Source organism: Scyliorhinus torazame, chromosome 19 (genome assembly GCF_047496885.1).
Source record: "Scyliorhinus torazame isolate Kashiwa2021f chromosome 19, sScyTor2.1, whole genome shotgun sequence".
Classification (NCBI taxonomy): domain Eukaryota; kingdom Metazoa; phylum Chordata; class Chondrichthyes; order Carcharhiniformes; family Scyliorhinidae; genus Scyliorhinus; species Scyliorhinus torazame.
In genome coordinates, this window is record NC_092725.1 from 3,485,121 (window position 1) to 3,504,046 (window position 18,926).

Below are 18,926 nucleotides of genomic sequence, written 5' to 3' on the forward strand. Positions count from 1 at the left end.
GCGTGCGCGAGTGGGAATATGTGTGCGCGTGAGTTAGAGTGAGAGTCAGAGTAAGAAGCAGACTGTGGGCGAGAGTGCGTATGAGCATGCGATAGCGTGAGTGCAAGTGTGTGTGTGAGTGATGCAGTATTTCAGGATGGGAGTGATGTCGTATTTTGGGATATTGGGTGATGCAGTAATTCGGGATGGGGTGATGAAATATTTCGGGATAATGGGTGGTGCAGTATTTCGGGATAATGGATGATGTAGTATTTCGGGATAATGGGTGATGCAGTATTTCAGGATAGGGTGATGTAGTATTTCAGGATGGGCTGATGTTGTATTTCTGGATGGGGGTGATGTAGTATTTCGGGATAATGGGTGATATAGTATTTCGGGATAATGGTTGATGTAGTATTTCGGGATAATGGGTGATGTAGTATTTCGGGATAATGGGTGATGTAGTATTTCGGGGTTAAGGTGATGTAATATTTCGGGATAATGGGTGATGCAGTATTTCAGGATATTGGGTGATGCAGTATTTCAGGATGGGGTGATGTAGTATTTCTGGATGGAGTGATGTCGTATTTCAGGATGGGCTGATGTTGTATTTCTGGATGGAGGTGATGTAGTATTTCGGGATAATGTGTGATGTAGTATTTCGGGATATTGGGTGATGTAGTATTTCGGGATAATGGGTGATGTAGTATTTTGGGATAATCGATGATGTTGTATTCGGGATATTGGGTGATGTAGTATTTCGGGATAATGGGTGATGTTGTATTTCGGGATAATATGTGATGTAGTATTTCGGTATTTTGCGTGATGTAGTATTTCGGGATAATCGATGATGTAGTATTTCGGGATAATGGGTGATGTAGTATTTCGGGATGGGGTTATGTAGTATTTCGGGATAATGGGTGATGTACTCTTTCGGGATATTGCTTGATGCAGTATTTCGGGATAATCGATGATGTAGTATTTCGGAATGGGGTGTTATAGTATTTCAGAATATTGGATGATGTAATATTTCAGGATATTGGGTGATGTAGTATCTCGGGATAATGGGTGATGTAGTATTTTGGGATAATGGGTGATGTCGAATTTCGGGATAATGGGTGATGCAGTATTTTGGGATATTGGATGATGTAGTGTTTTGGATAATGGGTGATGTAGTATTTCGGGGTTAAGGTGATGTAATATTTCGGGATGGGGTGATGTAGTATCTCAGGATGGGGTGAAGTAGAATCTCGGGATATTGGGTGATGTAGTATTTCGGGGTGGGGTGATGTAGCAATTAAGGATATTGGGTGATGCAGTATTTTGGGATATTGGACGATGTAGTAATTCGGGATGGGGTGATATATTGTCTTGGGATAATGGGTGATGTAGTATTTTGGGATAATGGATAATGCAGTGTTTTGGGATACTCGATGATGTAGTATTTTGAGATAATGGGTGATGTAGAATCACGGGATATTGGGTGATGTAGTAATTCGGGATGGGTTGATGTAGTTTTTCGGGGTGGGGGTGGTGTAATTAAGGGTATTAGGTGATGTTGTATTTCGGGATATTGGGTGATGTAGTATTTCGGGATATTGGGTGATGTAGTATTTCGGGATAATGGGTGATGCAGTAATTCGGGATATTGGGTGATGCAGTATTTTGGGATATTGCGTGATGTAGTATTTCGGGATAATCGATGATGTAGTATTTCGGGGCAATGGGTGATGTAGTATTTCGGGATGGGGTGATGTAGTATTTCGGGATGGGGTGATGTAGTATTTCGGGATAATGGGTGATGTAGTATTTCGGCATAATGGGTGATGTAGTATTTCGGCATAATGGGTGATGTAGTATTTCGGGATAATGGGTGATGTAGTATTTCGGGATAATGGGTGATGTAGTACATAGAACATTACAGCGCAGTACAGGCCCTTCGGCCCTCGATGTTGCGCCGACCTGTGAAACCACTCTAAAGCCCATCTACACTATTCCCTTATTGTCCATATGTCTATCCAATGACCATTTGAATGTCCTTAGTGTTGGCGAGTCCACTACTGTTGCAGGCAGGGCATTCCACGCCCCTCCCACTCTCTGAGTAAAGAACCTACCTCTGACATCTGTCTTATATCTATCTCCCCTCAATTTAAAGGTATGTCCCCTCGTGCTCGACATCACCATCCGAGGAAAAAGGCTCTCACTGTCCCCCCTATCCAATCCTCTGATCATCTTGTATGCCTCAATTAAGTCACCTCTTAACCTTCTTCTCTCTAATGAAAACAGCCTCAAGTCCCTCAGCCTTTCCTCATAAGATCTTCCCTCCATACCAGGCAACATTCTGGTAAATCTCCTCTGCACCCTTTCCAATGCTTCCACATCCTTCCTATAATGCGGCGACCAGAATTGCACGCAATACTCCAAATGCAGCCGCACCAGAGTGTTGTATAGCTGCAACATGACCTCATGGCTCCTAAACTCAATCCCTCTACCAATAAAAGCTAACACATCGTACGCCTTCTTAACAACCCTCTCAACCTGGGTGGCAACTTTCAGGGATCTATGTACATGGACACCGAGATCTCTCTGCTCATCCACACTGCCAAGAATCTTACCATTAGCCCAGTACTCTGTCTTCCTGTTATTCCTTCCAAAATTAATCACCTCACATTTTTCTGCATTAAACTCCATTTGCCACCTCTCAGCCCAGCGCTGCAGCTTATCTATGTCCCTCTGTAACTTGTAACATCCTTCCGCACTGTTCACAACTCCACCGACTTTAGTGTCATCTGCAAATTTACTCACCCATCCTTCTACGCCCTCCTCCAGGTCATTTATAAAAATGACAAACAGCAGTGGCCCCAAAACAGATCCTTGTGGTCCACCACTAGTAACTGGACTCCAGTCTGAACATTTCCCATCAACCACCACCCTTTGTCTTCTTCCAGCTAGCCAATTTCTGATCCAAACTGCTAAATCACCCTGAATACCATGCCTCCGTATTTTCTGCAGTAGCCTACCATGGGGAACCTTATCCAACGCTTTACTGAAATCCATATACACCACATCAACTGCTTTACCCTCATCCACCTGTTTGGTCACCTTCTCAAAGAACTCTATAAGGTTTGTGAGGCACGACCTACCCTTCACAAAACCGTGTTGACTATCTCTAATCAAATTATTCCTTTCCAGATGATTATACATCCTATCTCTTATAAACCTTTCCAAGATTTTTCCCACAACAGAAGTAAGGCTCACTGGTCTATAGTTACCGGGGTTATCTCTACTCCCCTTCTTGAACAAGGGGACAACATTTGCTATCCTCCAGTCTTCTGGCACTATTCCTGTAGACAAAGATGACTTAAAGATCAAGGCCAAAGGTTCGGCAATCTCCTCCCTAGCTTCCCAGAGAATCCAAGGATAAATCCCATCTGGCCCAGGTGACTTATCTATTTAATCGATGGTGTACTTTTTTGGGATAATGGGTGATGTAGTATTTTGGGGTAATCGATGATGTAGTATTTCGGGATGGGGTGATGTAGTATTTCGGGATAATCGGTGATGTAGTATTTCGGGATGGGGTGATGTAGTATTTTGGGATAATGGGTGATGCAGTATTTCGGGATGGGGTGATGTAGTATTTTGGGATGGGGTGATGTAGTATTTCGGAATAATCGATGGTGTAGTATTTTGGGATAATGGGTGATGCAGTATTTCGGGATAATGGGTGATGCAGTATTTCGGGATGGGGGGTGATGTAGTATTTCGGGATAATGGGTGATGTAGTATTTCGGGATAATCGATGGTGTAGTATTTCGGGATAATCGATGGTGTAGTATTTCGGGATAATGGGTGATGTAGTATTTCGGGATGGGGTGATGTAGTATTTCGGGATGGGGTGATGTAGTATTTTGGGATAATCGATGGTGTAGTATTTCGGGATAATGGGTGATGCAGTATTTCGGGATGGGGTGATGTAGTATTTCGGGATAATCGATGGTGTAGTATTTTGGGATAATGGGTGGTGTAGTATTTTGGGACGGGGGTGATGTAGTATTTCGGGATAATGGGTGATGTAGTATTTCGGGATAATCGATGATGTAGTATTTCGGGATAATCGATGGTGTAGTATTTCGGGATAATGGGTGATGGAGTTTTTCAGGATGGGGTGATGGAGTATCTCGGGATATTGGGTGATGCAGTAATTCGGGATGGGGTGATGTAGTATTTCGGAATGGGGTGATGTAGTATCTCAGGTTATTGGGTGATATAGTATTTCAGGATAATGGGTGATGTAGTATTTTGGGGTGGGGTGATGCAGTATTTCGGGATATTGGGTGATGTAGTATTTCGGGATGGGGTGATGCAGTGTTTCAGGATAATGGGTGATGTAGTATTTCGGGATAATGGGTGATGTAGTATTTTGGGGTGGGGTGATGCAGTATTTCGGGATATTGGGTGATGTAGTATTTCGGGATGGGGTGATGCAGTATTTCGGGATAATGGATGATGTAGTATTTCGGGATAATGTGTGATGTAGTATTTTGGGGTGGGGTGATGTAGTATTTCGGGATAATGTGTGATGTAGTATTTTGGGGTGGGGTGATGCAGTATTTTGGGATATTGGGTGATGTAGTATCTCGGGATATTGGGTGATGTAGTATTTCGGGATAATGGGTGATGCAGTATTTTGGGATATTGGGTGATGTAGTATTTCGGGATAATGTGTGATGTAGTATTTTGGGGTGGGGTGATGCAGTATTTTGGGATATTGGGTGATGTAGTATCTCGGGATATTGGGTGATGTAGTATTTCGGGATAATGGGTGATGTAGTATTTCGGGATAATGTGTGATGTAGTATTTTGGGGTGGGGTGATGTAGTATTTCGGGATGTGTTCGCTAAGGCACAGGTGTCCTCCAGGTGCGGGCATACCTACCGTCACAGAAGAACATGTCCCACACGCGGAGCACTGTTGACCAGGGCAGGGTCCGTGAGTAGATGCACATGAACCACTCCGTCATATACAGGATGGGGTCGATCTTGAACTTCTGAAGGTGCCGATAGGCAAGGGGTGAGACTCGACGTAACAAAGCGAAGAAGATCTCCCCGTCTAGTTGAATGGCCTCCTATTAATCGGGGGGGGGGGAAGAAAGAGCACAAAGTCATGGCGGAATGCGAGATGCGGAGGTTATAGTTCCTTCAAACAGAAGCACCCACAATCCACTGGAGATGGTACAGACCTCCTCCTAATACAGAATCCACCCCGAGCACCGCTCCCCTGAATTTCAACAGCGCCAGCAACCCTGAAGTTCAACTCTTTGGCCTCATCAAGGAGATGGCAGGTTGGCCACCTGTGATGACTGTAGGGATTTCACTGTATTGCACTGTAGGTACTCGGTGCAGGAAGGGTTCAAAGCCTGGGTTAGTGTGTGTGTTTGACTGCTGTAGTCATGTTTTTAATTTGATTAAGGGAATTCCCTGTGGAGTTCATTAGATTTCAGCTCAGTAAGATGATGTCGTTGCTGAGTGGAGCTAAGGCGACGGGCACTTTTGCAGGTCAGTTACGAGCCGAATGAAGTTGTGTCCAGATGACAAGCAGTTTTTTTTTCTCAATGCAGTTAGTTAATAAAGACTAACAGTCTTTAAAGCAGTGTAGACTTGTCTGAGAACAAGGGGGAGCTGAAACACACTGAGAAGCATAGCATCATAGAATTTGCAATGCAGAAGGAGGCCATTCGGCCCATCGAGTCTGCACCGGCCCTTGGAAAGGGCGTCCGACTCAAACCCACCCCGCCACCCTATCCCCGTAACCCCACTAACCTTTTGGACACTAAAGGAAAATTTAGCATAGCCAATCCACCTAACTTGCACTTTAGACTGTGGGAGGAAACCAGAGCACCCGGAGGAAACCCACGCAGACACAGGGAGAAAGTGAAAACTCCACACAGGCAGTCACCCGAGGCCGGAATTGAAACCAGGAGCCTGGAGCTGTGAGGGAGCAGTGCTAACCACTGTGCCACCATGCCGCCCTTCTGAAGATATACAGCCAGAGTTTCTGCATGGGTCTGACGGGGGTCAGATCTTTTCCATAAAGCAGTATCAAAGAGCATCTCTGTTAAGCTAGTATTCCTATGTTCCAGTGGTATTTAAGGTGGATTGAGAGGTGAGATGGTTTCTCTTCTTGCTTGAGTGGAAGTAAAGATAGCAGTTAAGGCTTTTTGTGTCACTGCATTGATTAGCATTGTTTAAGGGGTAATTGTAAGCTATTTTCTGGTGTGGTGTTCAAGATATTTTAACACTGTGTTAGGGATAAAGTTTGGTTCAATCGACCATATCCCTATTTCCGAGTGAAATCACGCCCAGAATGAGGAATTCTTTCCTCAGTCTTACAGAATTAAAATAAAATATTGGGGTTTCTGTCCAGTATATTGGCTACTGCTGGGCTGTAATCTGGGGTCATAATACTTCATTGCAAGAGAGATTTGAGTTCTGTATAGACGTCTTACTGCAGTTATACAGGGACTTGGTGAGCCCACACCTAGCGTGCTGTGTGCAGTGTTGGTCTCCCTATTAACGAAAGGATATTGTTGCAGCAGACGTTCACTAGGCTGATACCAGGGTTGGCCGAACTGTCCTCGGAGGAGGTATTGGTTTGACTGGGCCTCTATTCACTGGAAATTAGAAGGACGTATTACACACACCCTCTCGGGTGCACGCTCCCCATCGGGCGCACGCTCTATCTCATGTGCGCATGTTCTAGCTCATGTGCGCGCAGTCGGACCTCGATTAGTGTAGGTGGCACTACTCACCAGGCCGGCGCTGTAGTATCCAGGCAGATATTTCTCACAGATCTGAACAAGACACCAGAAGGCTTGCTAGAAGGGAGAGAGAGAGAGAGGTAGTAGGTGTTAACTCATAGTAAATTCTACACCATTTCGACCAATAAAGATCTCTGTCACAATCCTTGTGCTCGCCTCGTGACTACATTCTGACACAATGTATTCCATCACAACAGAAATGTCCCACCTTCAGATTGGAATCATCTTTAACACACTGCAATGAAACAGTGCACTGGATTCAGACCATAATAATCACACCTGCACTGTGATCAGAGTGTAAAAATCAAACAGTGCATGGTATCCACACAGTAATAAACAAACAGCACACTGTATTCAGACATTAATTACACCGCACTGTGATCAGACTGTAATAATGAAACAGCACTGTATTCACCGTAATAATCTCACTGCAGTGATCAGACTGCAACAAACACACAGCATTGTGATCAGCCTGTATTATTCAAACAGCACACTGTACTCAAGACAGTAATAATCACACCACACTGTGATCAGACTGTAATAATCACACCGCACTGTGATCAGACTGCAATAATCACACCGCACTGTGATCAGGCTGTAATAATCACACCGCACTGTGATCAGGCTGTAATAATCACACCGCACTGTCATTAGACTGTAATAATCACACCGCACTGTCCTCAGACTGTAATAATCACACCGCACTGTGATCAGGCTGTAATAATCACACCGCACTGTGATCAGGCTGTAATAATCACACCGCACTGTCATCAGACTGTAATAATCACACCGCACTGTCATTAGACTGTAATAATCACACCGCACTGTCATCAGACTGTAATAATCACACCGCACTGTCATTAGACTGTAATAATCACACCGCACTGTCATCAGACTGTAATAATCACACCGCACTGTGATCAGGCTGTAATAATCACACAGCACTGTCATCAGACTGTAATAATCAAACCGCACTGTGATCAGGCTGTAATAATCACACCGCACTGTGATCAGACTGTAATAATCACACCGCACTGTGATCAGACTGTAATAATCACACCGCACTGTCATCAGACAGTAATAATCACACCGCACTGTGATCAGACTGTAATAATCACACCGCACTGTGATCAGTGTAAAAATCAAACAGTGCATGGTATCCACACAGTAATAAACAAACAGCACACTGTATTCAGACATTAATTACACTGCACTGTGATCAGACTGTAATAATCACACCGCACTGTGATCAGACTGTAATAATCACACCGCACTGTCATCAGACTGTAATAATCACACCGCACTGTGATCAGGCTGTAATAATCACACCGCACTGTGATCAGACTGTAATAATCACACCGCACTGTCATCAGACAGTAATAATCACACCGCACTGTGATCAGACTGTAATAATCACACCGCACTGTGATCAGAGTATAAAAATCAAACAGTGCATGGTATCCACACAGTAATAAACAAACAGCACACTGTATTCAGACATTAATTACACCGCACTGTGATCAGACTGTAATAATGAAACAGCACTGTATTCACCGTAATAATCTCACTGCAGTGATCAGACTGCAACAAACACACAGCATTGTGATCAGCCTGTATTATTCAAACAGCACACTGTACTCAAGACAGTAATAATCACAACGCACTGTGACCAGACTGCAATAATCACACCGCACTGTGATCAGACTGTAATAATCACACCGCACTGTCATCAGACTGTAATAATCACACCGCACTGTCATCAGATTGTAATAATCACACCGCACTGTGATCAGGCTGTAATAATCACACCGCACTGTCATCAGACTGTAATAATCACACCGCACTGTCATCAGACTGTAATAATCACACCGCACTGTCATCAGACTGTAATAATCACACCGCACTGTCATCAGACTGTAATAATCACACCGCACTGTAATCAAGCAGTAATAATCAAACTGTGCAGTGTATTCAGACAGTAAAAATTAAAGCGTGCAGTGTATTCAGACAGTAATAATCAAACTGTGCAGTGTATTCAGACAGTAATAATCAAACTGTGCAGTGTATTCAGACAGTAATAATCAAACTGTGCAGTGTATTCAGACAGTAATAATCAAACTGCGCTCTCTATTCACAGTAATAATCAAACTGTGCGGTGCTCAGACAGTAATAATCAAACTGTGCAGTGTATTCAGACAGTAATAATCAAACTGTGCAGTGTATTCAGACAGTAATAATCAAACTGTGCAGTGTGTTCAGACAGTAATAATCAAACTGTGCAGTGTTCAGACAGTAATAATCAAACTGTGCACTGTTCAGACAGTAATAATCAAACTGTGCAGTGTATTCAGACAGTAATAATCAAACTGTGCAGTGTGTTCAGACAGTAATAATCAAACTGCGCACTGCTCAGACAGTAATAATCAAACTGTGCAGTGTATTCAGACAGTAATAATCAAACTGTGCAGTGTATTCAGACAGTAATAATCAAACTGTGCAGTGTATTCAGACAGTAATAATCAAACTGTGCAGTGTATTCAGACAGTAATAATCAAACTGTGCAGTGTAGTCAGACAGTAATAATCAAACTGTGCAGTGTATTCAGACAGTAATAATCAAACTGTGCAGTATTCAGACCGTAATAATCAAACTGTGCAGTGTATTCAGACAGTAATAATCAAACTGTGCAGTGTATTCAGACAGTAATAATCAAACTGTGCAGTGTATTCAGACAGTAATAATCAAACTGTGCAGTGTATTCAGACAGTAATAATCAAACTGTGCAGTGTATTCAGACAGTAACAATCAAACTGTGCAGTGTATTCAGACAGTAATAATCAAACTGTGCAGTGTATTCAGACAGTAATAATCAAACTGTGCAGTGTAGTCAGAGAGTAATAATCAAACTGTGCAGTGTATTCAGACAGTAATAATCAAACTGTGCAGTGTATTCAGACAGTAATAATCAAACTGTGCAGTATTCAGACAGTAATAATCAAACTGTGCAGTGTATTCAGACAGTAATAATCAAACTGTGCAGTGTATTCAGACAGTAATAATCAAACTGTGCAGTGTATTCAGACAGTAATAATCAAATTGTGCCGTGTATTCAGACAGTAATAATCAAACTGTGCAGTGTATTCAGACAGTAATAATCAAACTGTGCAGTGTATTCAGACAGTAATAATCAAACTGTGCAGTGTATTCAGACAGTAATAATCAAATTGTGCAGTGTATTCAGACAGTAATAATCAAACTGTGCAGTGTATTCAGACAGTAATAATCAAACTGTGCAGTGTAGTCAGACAGTAATAATCAAACTGTGCAGTGTATTCAGACAGTAATAATCAAACTGTGCAGTGTATTCAGACAGTAATAATCAAACTGTGCAGTGTATTCAGACAGTAATAATCAAACTGTGCAGTGTATTCAGACAGTAATAATCAAACTGTGCAGTGTATTCAGACAGTAATAATCAAACTGTGCAGTGTATTCAGACAGTAATAATCAAACTGTGCAGTGTATTCAGACAGTAATAATCAAACTGTGCAGTGTATTCAGACAGTAATAATCAAACTGTGCAGTGTATTCAGACAGTAATAATCAAACTGTGCAGTGTATTCAGACAGTAATAATCAAACTGTGCAGTGTATTCAGACAGCAATAATCAAACTGTGCAGTGTGTTCAGACAGTAATAATCAAACTGTGCAGTGTTCAGACAGTAATAATCAAACTGTGCAGTGTATTCAGACAGTAATAATCAAACTGTGCAGTGTATTCAGACAGTAATAATCAAGCTGTGCAGTGTATTCAGACAGTAATATTCAAACTGTGCAGTGTGTTCAGACAGTAATAATCAAACTGTGCAGTGTAGTCAGACAGTAATAATCAAACTGTGCAGTGTATTCAGACAGTAATAATCAAACTGTGCAGTGTATTCAGACAGTAATAATCAAACTGTGCAGTGTATTCAGACAGTAATAATCAAACTGTGCAGTGTGTTCAGACAGTAATAATCAAACTGTGCAGTGTTCAGACAGTAATAATCAAACTGTGCAGTGTAGTCAGACAGTAATAATCAAACTGTGCAGTGTATTCAGACAGTAATAATCAAACTGTGCAGTGTATTCAGACAGTAATAATCAAACTGTGCAGTATTCAGACAGTAAAAATCAAACTGTGCAGTGTATTCAGACAGTAATAATCAAACTGTGCAGTGCATTCAGACAGTAATAATCAAACTGTGCAGTGTATTCAGACAGTAATAATTAAACTGTGCAGTGTATTCAGACAGTAATAATCAAACTGTGCAGTGTATTCAGACAGTAATAATCAAACTGTGCAGTATTCAGACAGTAATAATCAAACTGTGCAGTGTATTCAGACCGTAATAATCAAACTGTGCAGTGTAGTCAGACAGTAATAATCAAACTGTGCAGTGTGTTCAGACAGTAATAATCAAACTGTGCAGTGTTCAGACAGTAATAATCAAACTGTGCAGTGTAGTCAGACAGTAATAATCAAACTGTGCAGTGTATTCGGGCTGAATAATCAAACTGTGCAGTGTATTCAGACAGTAATAATCAAACTGTGCAGTGTATTCAGACAGTAATAATCAAACTGTGCAGTGTATTAAGACAGTAATAATCAAACTGTGCAGTGTGTTCAGACAGTAATAATCAAACTGTGCAGTGCTCAGACAGTAATAATCAAACTGTGCAGTGCTCAGACAGTAATAATCAAACTGTGCAGTGTATTCAGACAGTAATAATCAAACTGTGCAGTGTATTCAGACAGTAATAATCAAACTGTGCAGTGTATTCAGACAGTAATCATCAAACTGTGCAGTGTGTTCAGACAGTAATAATCAAACTGTGCAGTGCTCAGACAGTAATAATCAAACTGTGCAGTGTATTCAGACAGTAATAATCAAACTGTGCAGTGTATTCAGAGTGAAATAATCAAACTGTGCCGTGTATTCAGACAGTAATAATCAAACTGTGCAGTGTATTCAGAGTGTAATAATCAAACTGTGCAGTGTATTCAGAGTGTAATAATCAAACTGTGCAGTGTATTCAGACAGTAATAATCAAACTGTGCAGTGTATTCAGAGTGTAATAATCAAACTGTGCAGTGTATTCAGACCATAATAATCAAACTGTGCAGTGTATTCAGACAGTAATAATCAAACTGTGCAGTGTATTCAGACAGTAATAATCAAACTGTGCAGTGTATTCAGACAGTAATAATAAAACTGTGCAGTGTATTCAGACAGTAATAATCAAACTGTGCAGTGTATTCAGACAGTAATAATCAAACTGTGCAGTGTATTCAGACAGTAATAATCAAACTGTGCAGTGTATTCAGACAGTAATAATCAAACTGTGCAGTGTATTCAGACAGTAATAATCAAACTGTGCAGTGTATTCAAAACGTAATAATCAAACTGTGCAGTGTATTCAGACAGTAATAATCAAACTGTGCAGTGTATTCAGACAGTAATAATCAAACTGTGCAGTGTATTCAGACAGTAATAATCAAACTGTGCAGTGTGTTCAGACAGTAATAATCAAACTGTGCAGTGCTCAGACAGTAATAATCAAACTGTGCAGTGTATTCAGACAGTAATAATCAAACTGTGCAGTGTATTCAGACAGTAATAATCAAACTGTGCAGTGTATTCAGACAGTAATAATCAAACTGTGCAGTGCTCAGACAGTAATAATCAAACTGTGCAGTGTATTCAGACAGTAATAATCAAACTGTGCAGTGTATTCAGACAGTAATAATCAAACTGTGCAGTGTATTCAGACAGTAATAATCAAACTGTGCAGTGCTCAGACAGTAATAATCAAACTGTGCAGTGTATTCAGACAGTAATAATCAAACTGTGCAGTGTATTTAGACAGTAATAATCAAACTGTGCAGTGTATTCAGACAGTAATAATCAAACTGTGCAGTGCTCAGACAGTAATAATCAAACTGTGCAGTGTATTCAGACAGTAATAATCAAACTGTGCAGTGTATTCAGACAGTAATAATCAAACTGTGCAGTGTATTCAGACAGTAATAATCAAACTGTGCAGTGCTCAGACAGTAATAATCAAACTGTGCAGTGTATTCAGACAGTAATAATCAAACTGTGCAGTGTATTCAGACAGTAATAATCAAACTGTGCAGTGTATTCAGACAGTAATAATCAAACTGTGCAGTGCTCAGACAGTAATAATCAAACTGTGCAGTGTATTCAGACAGTAATAATCAAACTGTGCAGTGTATTCAGACAGTAATAATCAATCTGTGCAGTGTATTCAGACAGTAATAATCAAACTGTGCAGTGTATTCAGACAGTAATAATCAAACTGTGCAGTGTATTCAGACAGTAATAATCAAACTGTGCAGTGTATTCAGACAGTAATAATCAAACTGTGCAGTGTATTCAGAGTGTAATAATCAAACTGTGCAGTATATTCAGACAGTAATAATCAAACTGTGCAGTGTATTCAGACAATAATAATCAAACTGTGCAGTGTATTCAGACAGTAATAATCAAACTGTGCAGTGTATTCAGACAGTAATAATCAAACTGTGCAGTGTATTCAGACCATAATAATCAAACTGTGCAGTGTATTCAGACAGTAATAATCAAACTGTGCAGTGTATTCAGACAGTAATAATCAAACTGTGCAGTGTATTCAGACAGTAATAATCAAACTGTGCAGTGTATTCAGACAGTAATAATCAAACTGCGCAGTGTATTCAGAGTGTAATAATCAAACTGTGCAGTGTATTCAGACAGTAATAATCAAACTGTGCAGTGTATTCAGACAGTAATAATCAACTGTGCAGTGTATTCAGACAGTAATAATCAAACTGTGCAGTGTATTCAGACAGTAATAATCAAACTGTGCAGTGTATTCAGACAGTAATAATCAAACTGTGCAGTGTATTCAGACAGTAATAATCAAACTGCGCAGTATATTCAGACAGTAATAATCAAACTGTGCAGTGTATTCAGACAGTAATAATCAAACTGTGCAGTGTATTCAGGCAGTAATAATCAAACTGTGCAGTGTATTCAGACAGTAATAATCAAACTGTGCAGTGTATTCAGACAGTAATAATCAAACTGTGCAGTGTATTCAGACAGTAATAATCAAACTGTGCAGTGTATTCAGACAGTAATAATCAAACTGTGCAGTGTATTCAGACAGTAATAATCAAACTGTGCAGTGTATTCAGACAGTAATAATCAAACTGTGCAGTGTATTCAGACAGTAATAATCAAACTGTGCAGTGTATTCAGACAGTAATAATCAAACTGTGCAGTGTATTCAGACAGTAATAATCAAACTGTGCAGTGTATTCAGACAGTAATAATCAAACTGTGCAGTGTATTCAGACAGTAATAATCAAACTGTGCAGTGTATTCAGACAGTAATAATCAAACTGTGCAGTGTATTCAGACAGTAATAATCAAACTGTGCAGTGTATTCAGACAGTAATAATCAAACTGTGCAGTGTATTCAGACAGTAATAATCAAACTGTGCAGTGTATTCAGACAGTAATAATCAAACTGCGCAGTGTATTCAGAGTGTAATAATCAAACTGTGCAGTGTATTCAGACAGTAATAATCAAATTGTGCAGTGTATTCAGAGTGTAATAATCAAACTGTGCAGTGTATTCAGACAGTAATAATCAAACTGTGCAGTGTATTCAGACAGTAATAATCAAACTGTGCAGTGTATTCAGAGTGTAATAATCAAACTGTGCAGTGTATTCAGACAGTAATAATCAAACTGTGCAGTGTATTCAGACAGTAATAATCAAACTGTGCAGTGTATTCAGACAGTAATAATCAAACTGTGCAGTGTATTCAGACAGTAATAATCAAACTGTGCAGTGTATTCAGACAGTAATAATCAAACTGTGCAGTGTATTCAGACAGTAATAATTAAACTGTGCAGTGTATTCAGACAGTAATAATCAAACTGTGCAGTGTATTCAGACAGTAATAATAAAACTGTGCAGTGTATTCAAAACGTAATAATAAAACTGTGCAGTGTATTCAGACAGTAATAATCAAACTGTGCAGTGTATTCAGACAATAATAATCAAACTGTGCAGTGTATTCAGACAGTAATAATCAAACTGTGCAGTGCTCAGACAGTAATAATCAAACTGTGCAGTGTATTCAGACAGTAATAATCAAACTGTGCAGTGTATTCAGACAGTAATAATCAAACTGTGCAGTGTATTCAGACAGTAATAATCAAACTGTGCAGTGCTCAGACAGTAATAATCAAACTGTGCAGTGTATTCAGACAGTAATAATCAAACTGTGCAGTGTATTCAGACAGTAATAATCAAACTGTGCAGTGTATTCAGACAGTAATAATCAAACTGTGCAGTGTATTCAGAGTGTAATAATCAAACTGTGCAGTGTATTCAGACAGTAATAATCAAACTGTGCAGTGTATTCAGACAGTAATAATCAAACTGTGCAGTGTATTCAGAGTGTAATAATCAAACTGTGCAGTGTATTCAGACCGTAATAATCAAACTGTGCAGTGTATTCAGACAGTAATAATCAAACTGTGCAGTGTATTCAGACAGTAATAATCAAACTGTGCAGTGTATTCAGACAGTAATAATCAAACTGTGCAGTGTATTCAGACAGTAATAATCAAACTGTGCAGTGTATTCAGACAGTAATAATCAAACTGTGCAGTGTATTCAGACAGTAATAATCAAACTGCGCAGTGTATTCAGACAGTAATAATCAAACTGTGCAGTATTCAGACAGTAATAATCAAACTGTGCAGTGTATTCAGACAGTAATAATCAAACTGTGCAGTGTATTCAGACAGTAATAATCAAACTGTGCAGTGTATTGACAGTAATAATCAAACTGTGCAGTGTATTCAGACAGTAATAATCAAACTGTGCAGTGTATTCAGACAGTAATAATCAAACTGTGCAGTGTAGTCAGACAGTAATAATCAAACTGTGCAGTATTCAGACAGTAATAATCAAACTGTGCAGTGTATTCAGACAGTAATAATCAAACTGTGCAGTGTATTCAGACAATAATAATCAAACTGTGCAGTGTAGTCAGACAGTAATAATCAAACTGTGCAGTGTCTTCAGACAGTAATAATCAAACTGTGCAGTGTATTCAGACAGTAATAATCAAACTGTGCAGTGTATTCAGACAGTAATAATCAAACTGTGCAGTGTATTCAGACAGTAATAATCAAACTGTGCAGTGTGTTCAGACAGTAATAATCAAACTGTGCAGTGTATTCAGACAGTAATAATCAAACTGTGCAGTGTATTCAGACCGTAATAATCAAACTGTGCAGTGTATTCAGACAGTAATAATCAAACTGTGCAGTGTACACAGACCGTAATAATCAAACTGTGCAGTGTATTCAGACAGTAATAATCAAACTGTGCAGTGTATTCAGACAGTAATAATCAAACTGTGCAGTGTATTCAGACAGTAATAATCAAACTGTGCAGTGTATTCAGACAGTAATAATCAAACTGTGCAGTGTATTCAGACCGTAATAATCAAACTGTGCAGTGTGTTCAGACAGTAATAATCAAACTGTGCAGTGTATTCAGACAGTAATAATAAAACTGTGCAGTGTATTCAGACAGTAATAATCAAACTGTGCAGTGTATTCAGACAATAATAATCAAACTGTGCAGTGTGTTCAGACAGTAATAATCAAACTGTGCAGCGTATTCAGACAGTAATAATCAAACTGTGCAGTGTATTCAGACAGTAATAATCAAACTGTGCAGTGTATTCAGACAGTAATAATCAAACTGTGCAGTGTATTCAGACAGTAATAATCAAACTGTGCAGTGTATTCAGACAGTAATAATCAAACTGTGCAGTGTATTCAAACAGTAATAATCGAACTGTGCAGTGTATTCAGACAGTAATAATCAAACTGTGCAGTGTATTCAGACAGTAATAATCAAACTGTGCAGTGTATTCAGACAGTAATAATCAAACTGTGCAGTGTATTCAGACAGTAATAATCAAACTGTGCAGCGTATTCAGACAGTAATAATCAAATTGTGCAGTGTAGTCAGACAGTAATAATCAAACTGTGCAGTATTCAGACAGTAATAATCAAACTGTGCAGTGTATTCAGACAGTAATAATCAAACTGTGCAGTGTATTCAGACAATAATAATCAAACTGTGCAGTGTAGTCAGACAGTAATAATCAAACTGTGCAGTGTCTTCAGACAGTAATAATCAAACTGTGCAGTGTATTCAGACAGTAATAATCAAACTGTGCAGTGTATTCAGACAGTAAAAATCAAACTGTGCAGTGTATTCAGACAGTAATAATCAAACTGTGCAGTGTGTTCAGACAGTAATAATCAAACTGTGCAGTGTATTCAGACAGTAATAATCAAACTGTGCAGTGTATTCAGACCGTAATAATCAAACTGTGCAGTGTATTCAGACAGTAATAATCAAACTGTGCAGTGTACACAGACCGTAATAATCAAACTGTGCAGTGTATTCAGACAGTAATAATCAAACTGTGCAGTGTATTCAGACAGTAATAATCAAACTGTGCAGTGTATTCAGACAGTAATAATCAAACTGTGCAGTGTATTCAGACAGTAATAATCAAACTGTGCAGTGTATTCAGACCGTAATAATCAAACTGTGCAGTGTGTTCAGACAGTAATAATCAAACTGTGCAGTGTATTCAGACAGTAATAATAAAACTGTGCAGTGTATTCAGACAGTAATAATCAAACTGTGCAGTGTATTCAGACAATAATAATCAAACTGTGCAGTGTGTTCAGACAGTAATAATCAAACTGTGCAGTGTATTCAGACAGTAATAATCAAACTGTGCAGTGTATTCAGACAGTAATAATCAAACTGTGCAGTGTATTCAGACAGTAATAATCAAACTGTGCAGTGTATTCAGACAGTAATAATCAAACTGTGCAGTGTATTCAGACAGTAATAATCAAACTGTGCAGTGTATTCAAACAGTAATAATCGAACTGTGCAGTGTATTCAGACAGTAATAATCAAACTGTGCAGTGTATTCAGACAGTAATAATCAAACTGTGCAGTGTATTCAGACAGTAATAATCAAACTGTGCAGTGTATTCAGACAGTAATAATCAAACTGTGCAGCGTATTCAGACAGTAATAATCAAATTGTGCAGTGTATTCAGACAGTAATAATCAAACTGTGCAGTGTATTCAGAGTGTAATAATCAAACTGTGCAGTATATTCAGACAGTAATAATCAAACTGTGCAGTGTATTCAGACAATAATAATCAAACTGTGCAGTGTATTCAGACAGTAATAATCAAACTGTGCAGTGTAGTCAGACAGTAATAATCAAACTGTGCAGTGTCTTCAGACAGTAATAATCAAACTGTGCAGTGTATTCAGACAGTAATAATCAAACTGTGCAGTGTATTCAGACAGTAATAATCAAACTGTGCAGTGTATTCAGACAGTAATAATCAAACTGTGCAGTGTATTCAGACAGTAATAATCAAACTGTGCAGTGTGTTCAGACAGTAATAATCAAACTGTGCAGTGTATTCAGACAGTAATAATCAAACTGTGCAGTGTATTCAGACCGTAATAATCAAACTGTGCAGTGTATTCAGACAGTAATAATCAAACTGTGCAGTGTACACAGACCGTAATAATCAAACTGTGCAGTGTATTCAGACAGTAATAATCAAACTGTGCAGTGTATTCAGACAGTAATAATCAAACTGTGCAGTGTATTCAGACAGTAATAATCAAACTGTGCAGTGTATTCAGACAGTAATAATCAAACTGTGCAGTGTATTCAGACCGTAATAATCAAACTGTGCAGTGTGTTCAGACAGTAATAATCAAACTGTGCAGTGTATTCAGACAGTAATAATAAAACTGTGCAGTGTATTCAGACAGTAATAATCAAACTGTGCAGTGTATTCAGACAATAATAATCAAACTGTGCAGTGTGTTCAGACAGTAATAATCAAACTGTGCAGTGTATTCAGACAGTAATAATCAAACTGTGCAGTGTATTCAGACAGTAATAATCAAACTGCGCAGTGTATTCAG

At 39.2% G+C, this 18,926-nt stretch overlaps 1 protein-coding gene across 1 annotated transcript in view; it reads right to left on the minus strand.

Annotated features, from left to right (window-relative positions):
* The window catches only part of LOC140395981 (TBC1 domain family member 10B-like), an 89,712-nt gene that overhangs the window by 16,078 nt on the left and 54,708 nt on the right, over positions 1-18,926 (minus strand). Inside the window, exons 6-7 of the mRNA XM_072484012.1 lie at positions 6,791-6,856; positions 4,918-5,107 (exon numbers count right to left, since the gene is read on the minus strand). Coding sequence (XP_072340113.1) covers positions 4,918-5,107; positions 6,791-6,856 — 256 coding nt within the window. The remainder of the gene's footprint in view (positions 1-4,917; positions 5,108-6,790; positions 6,857-18,926) is intronic.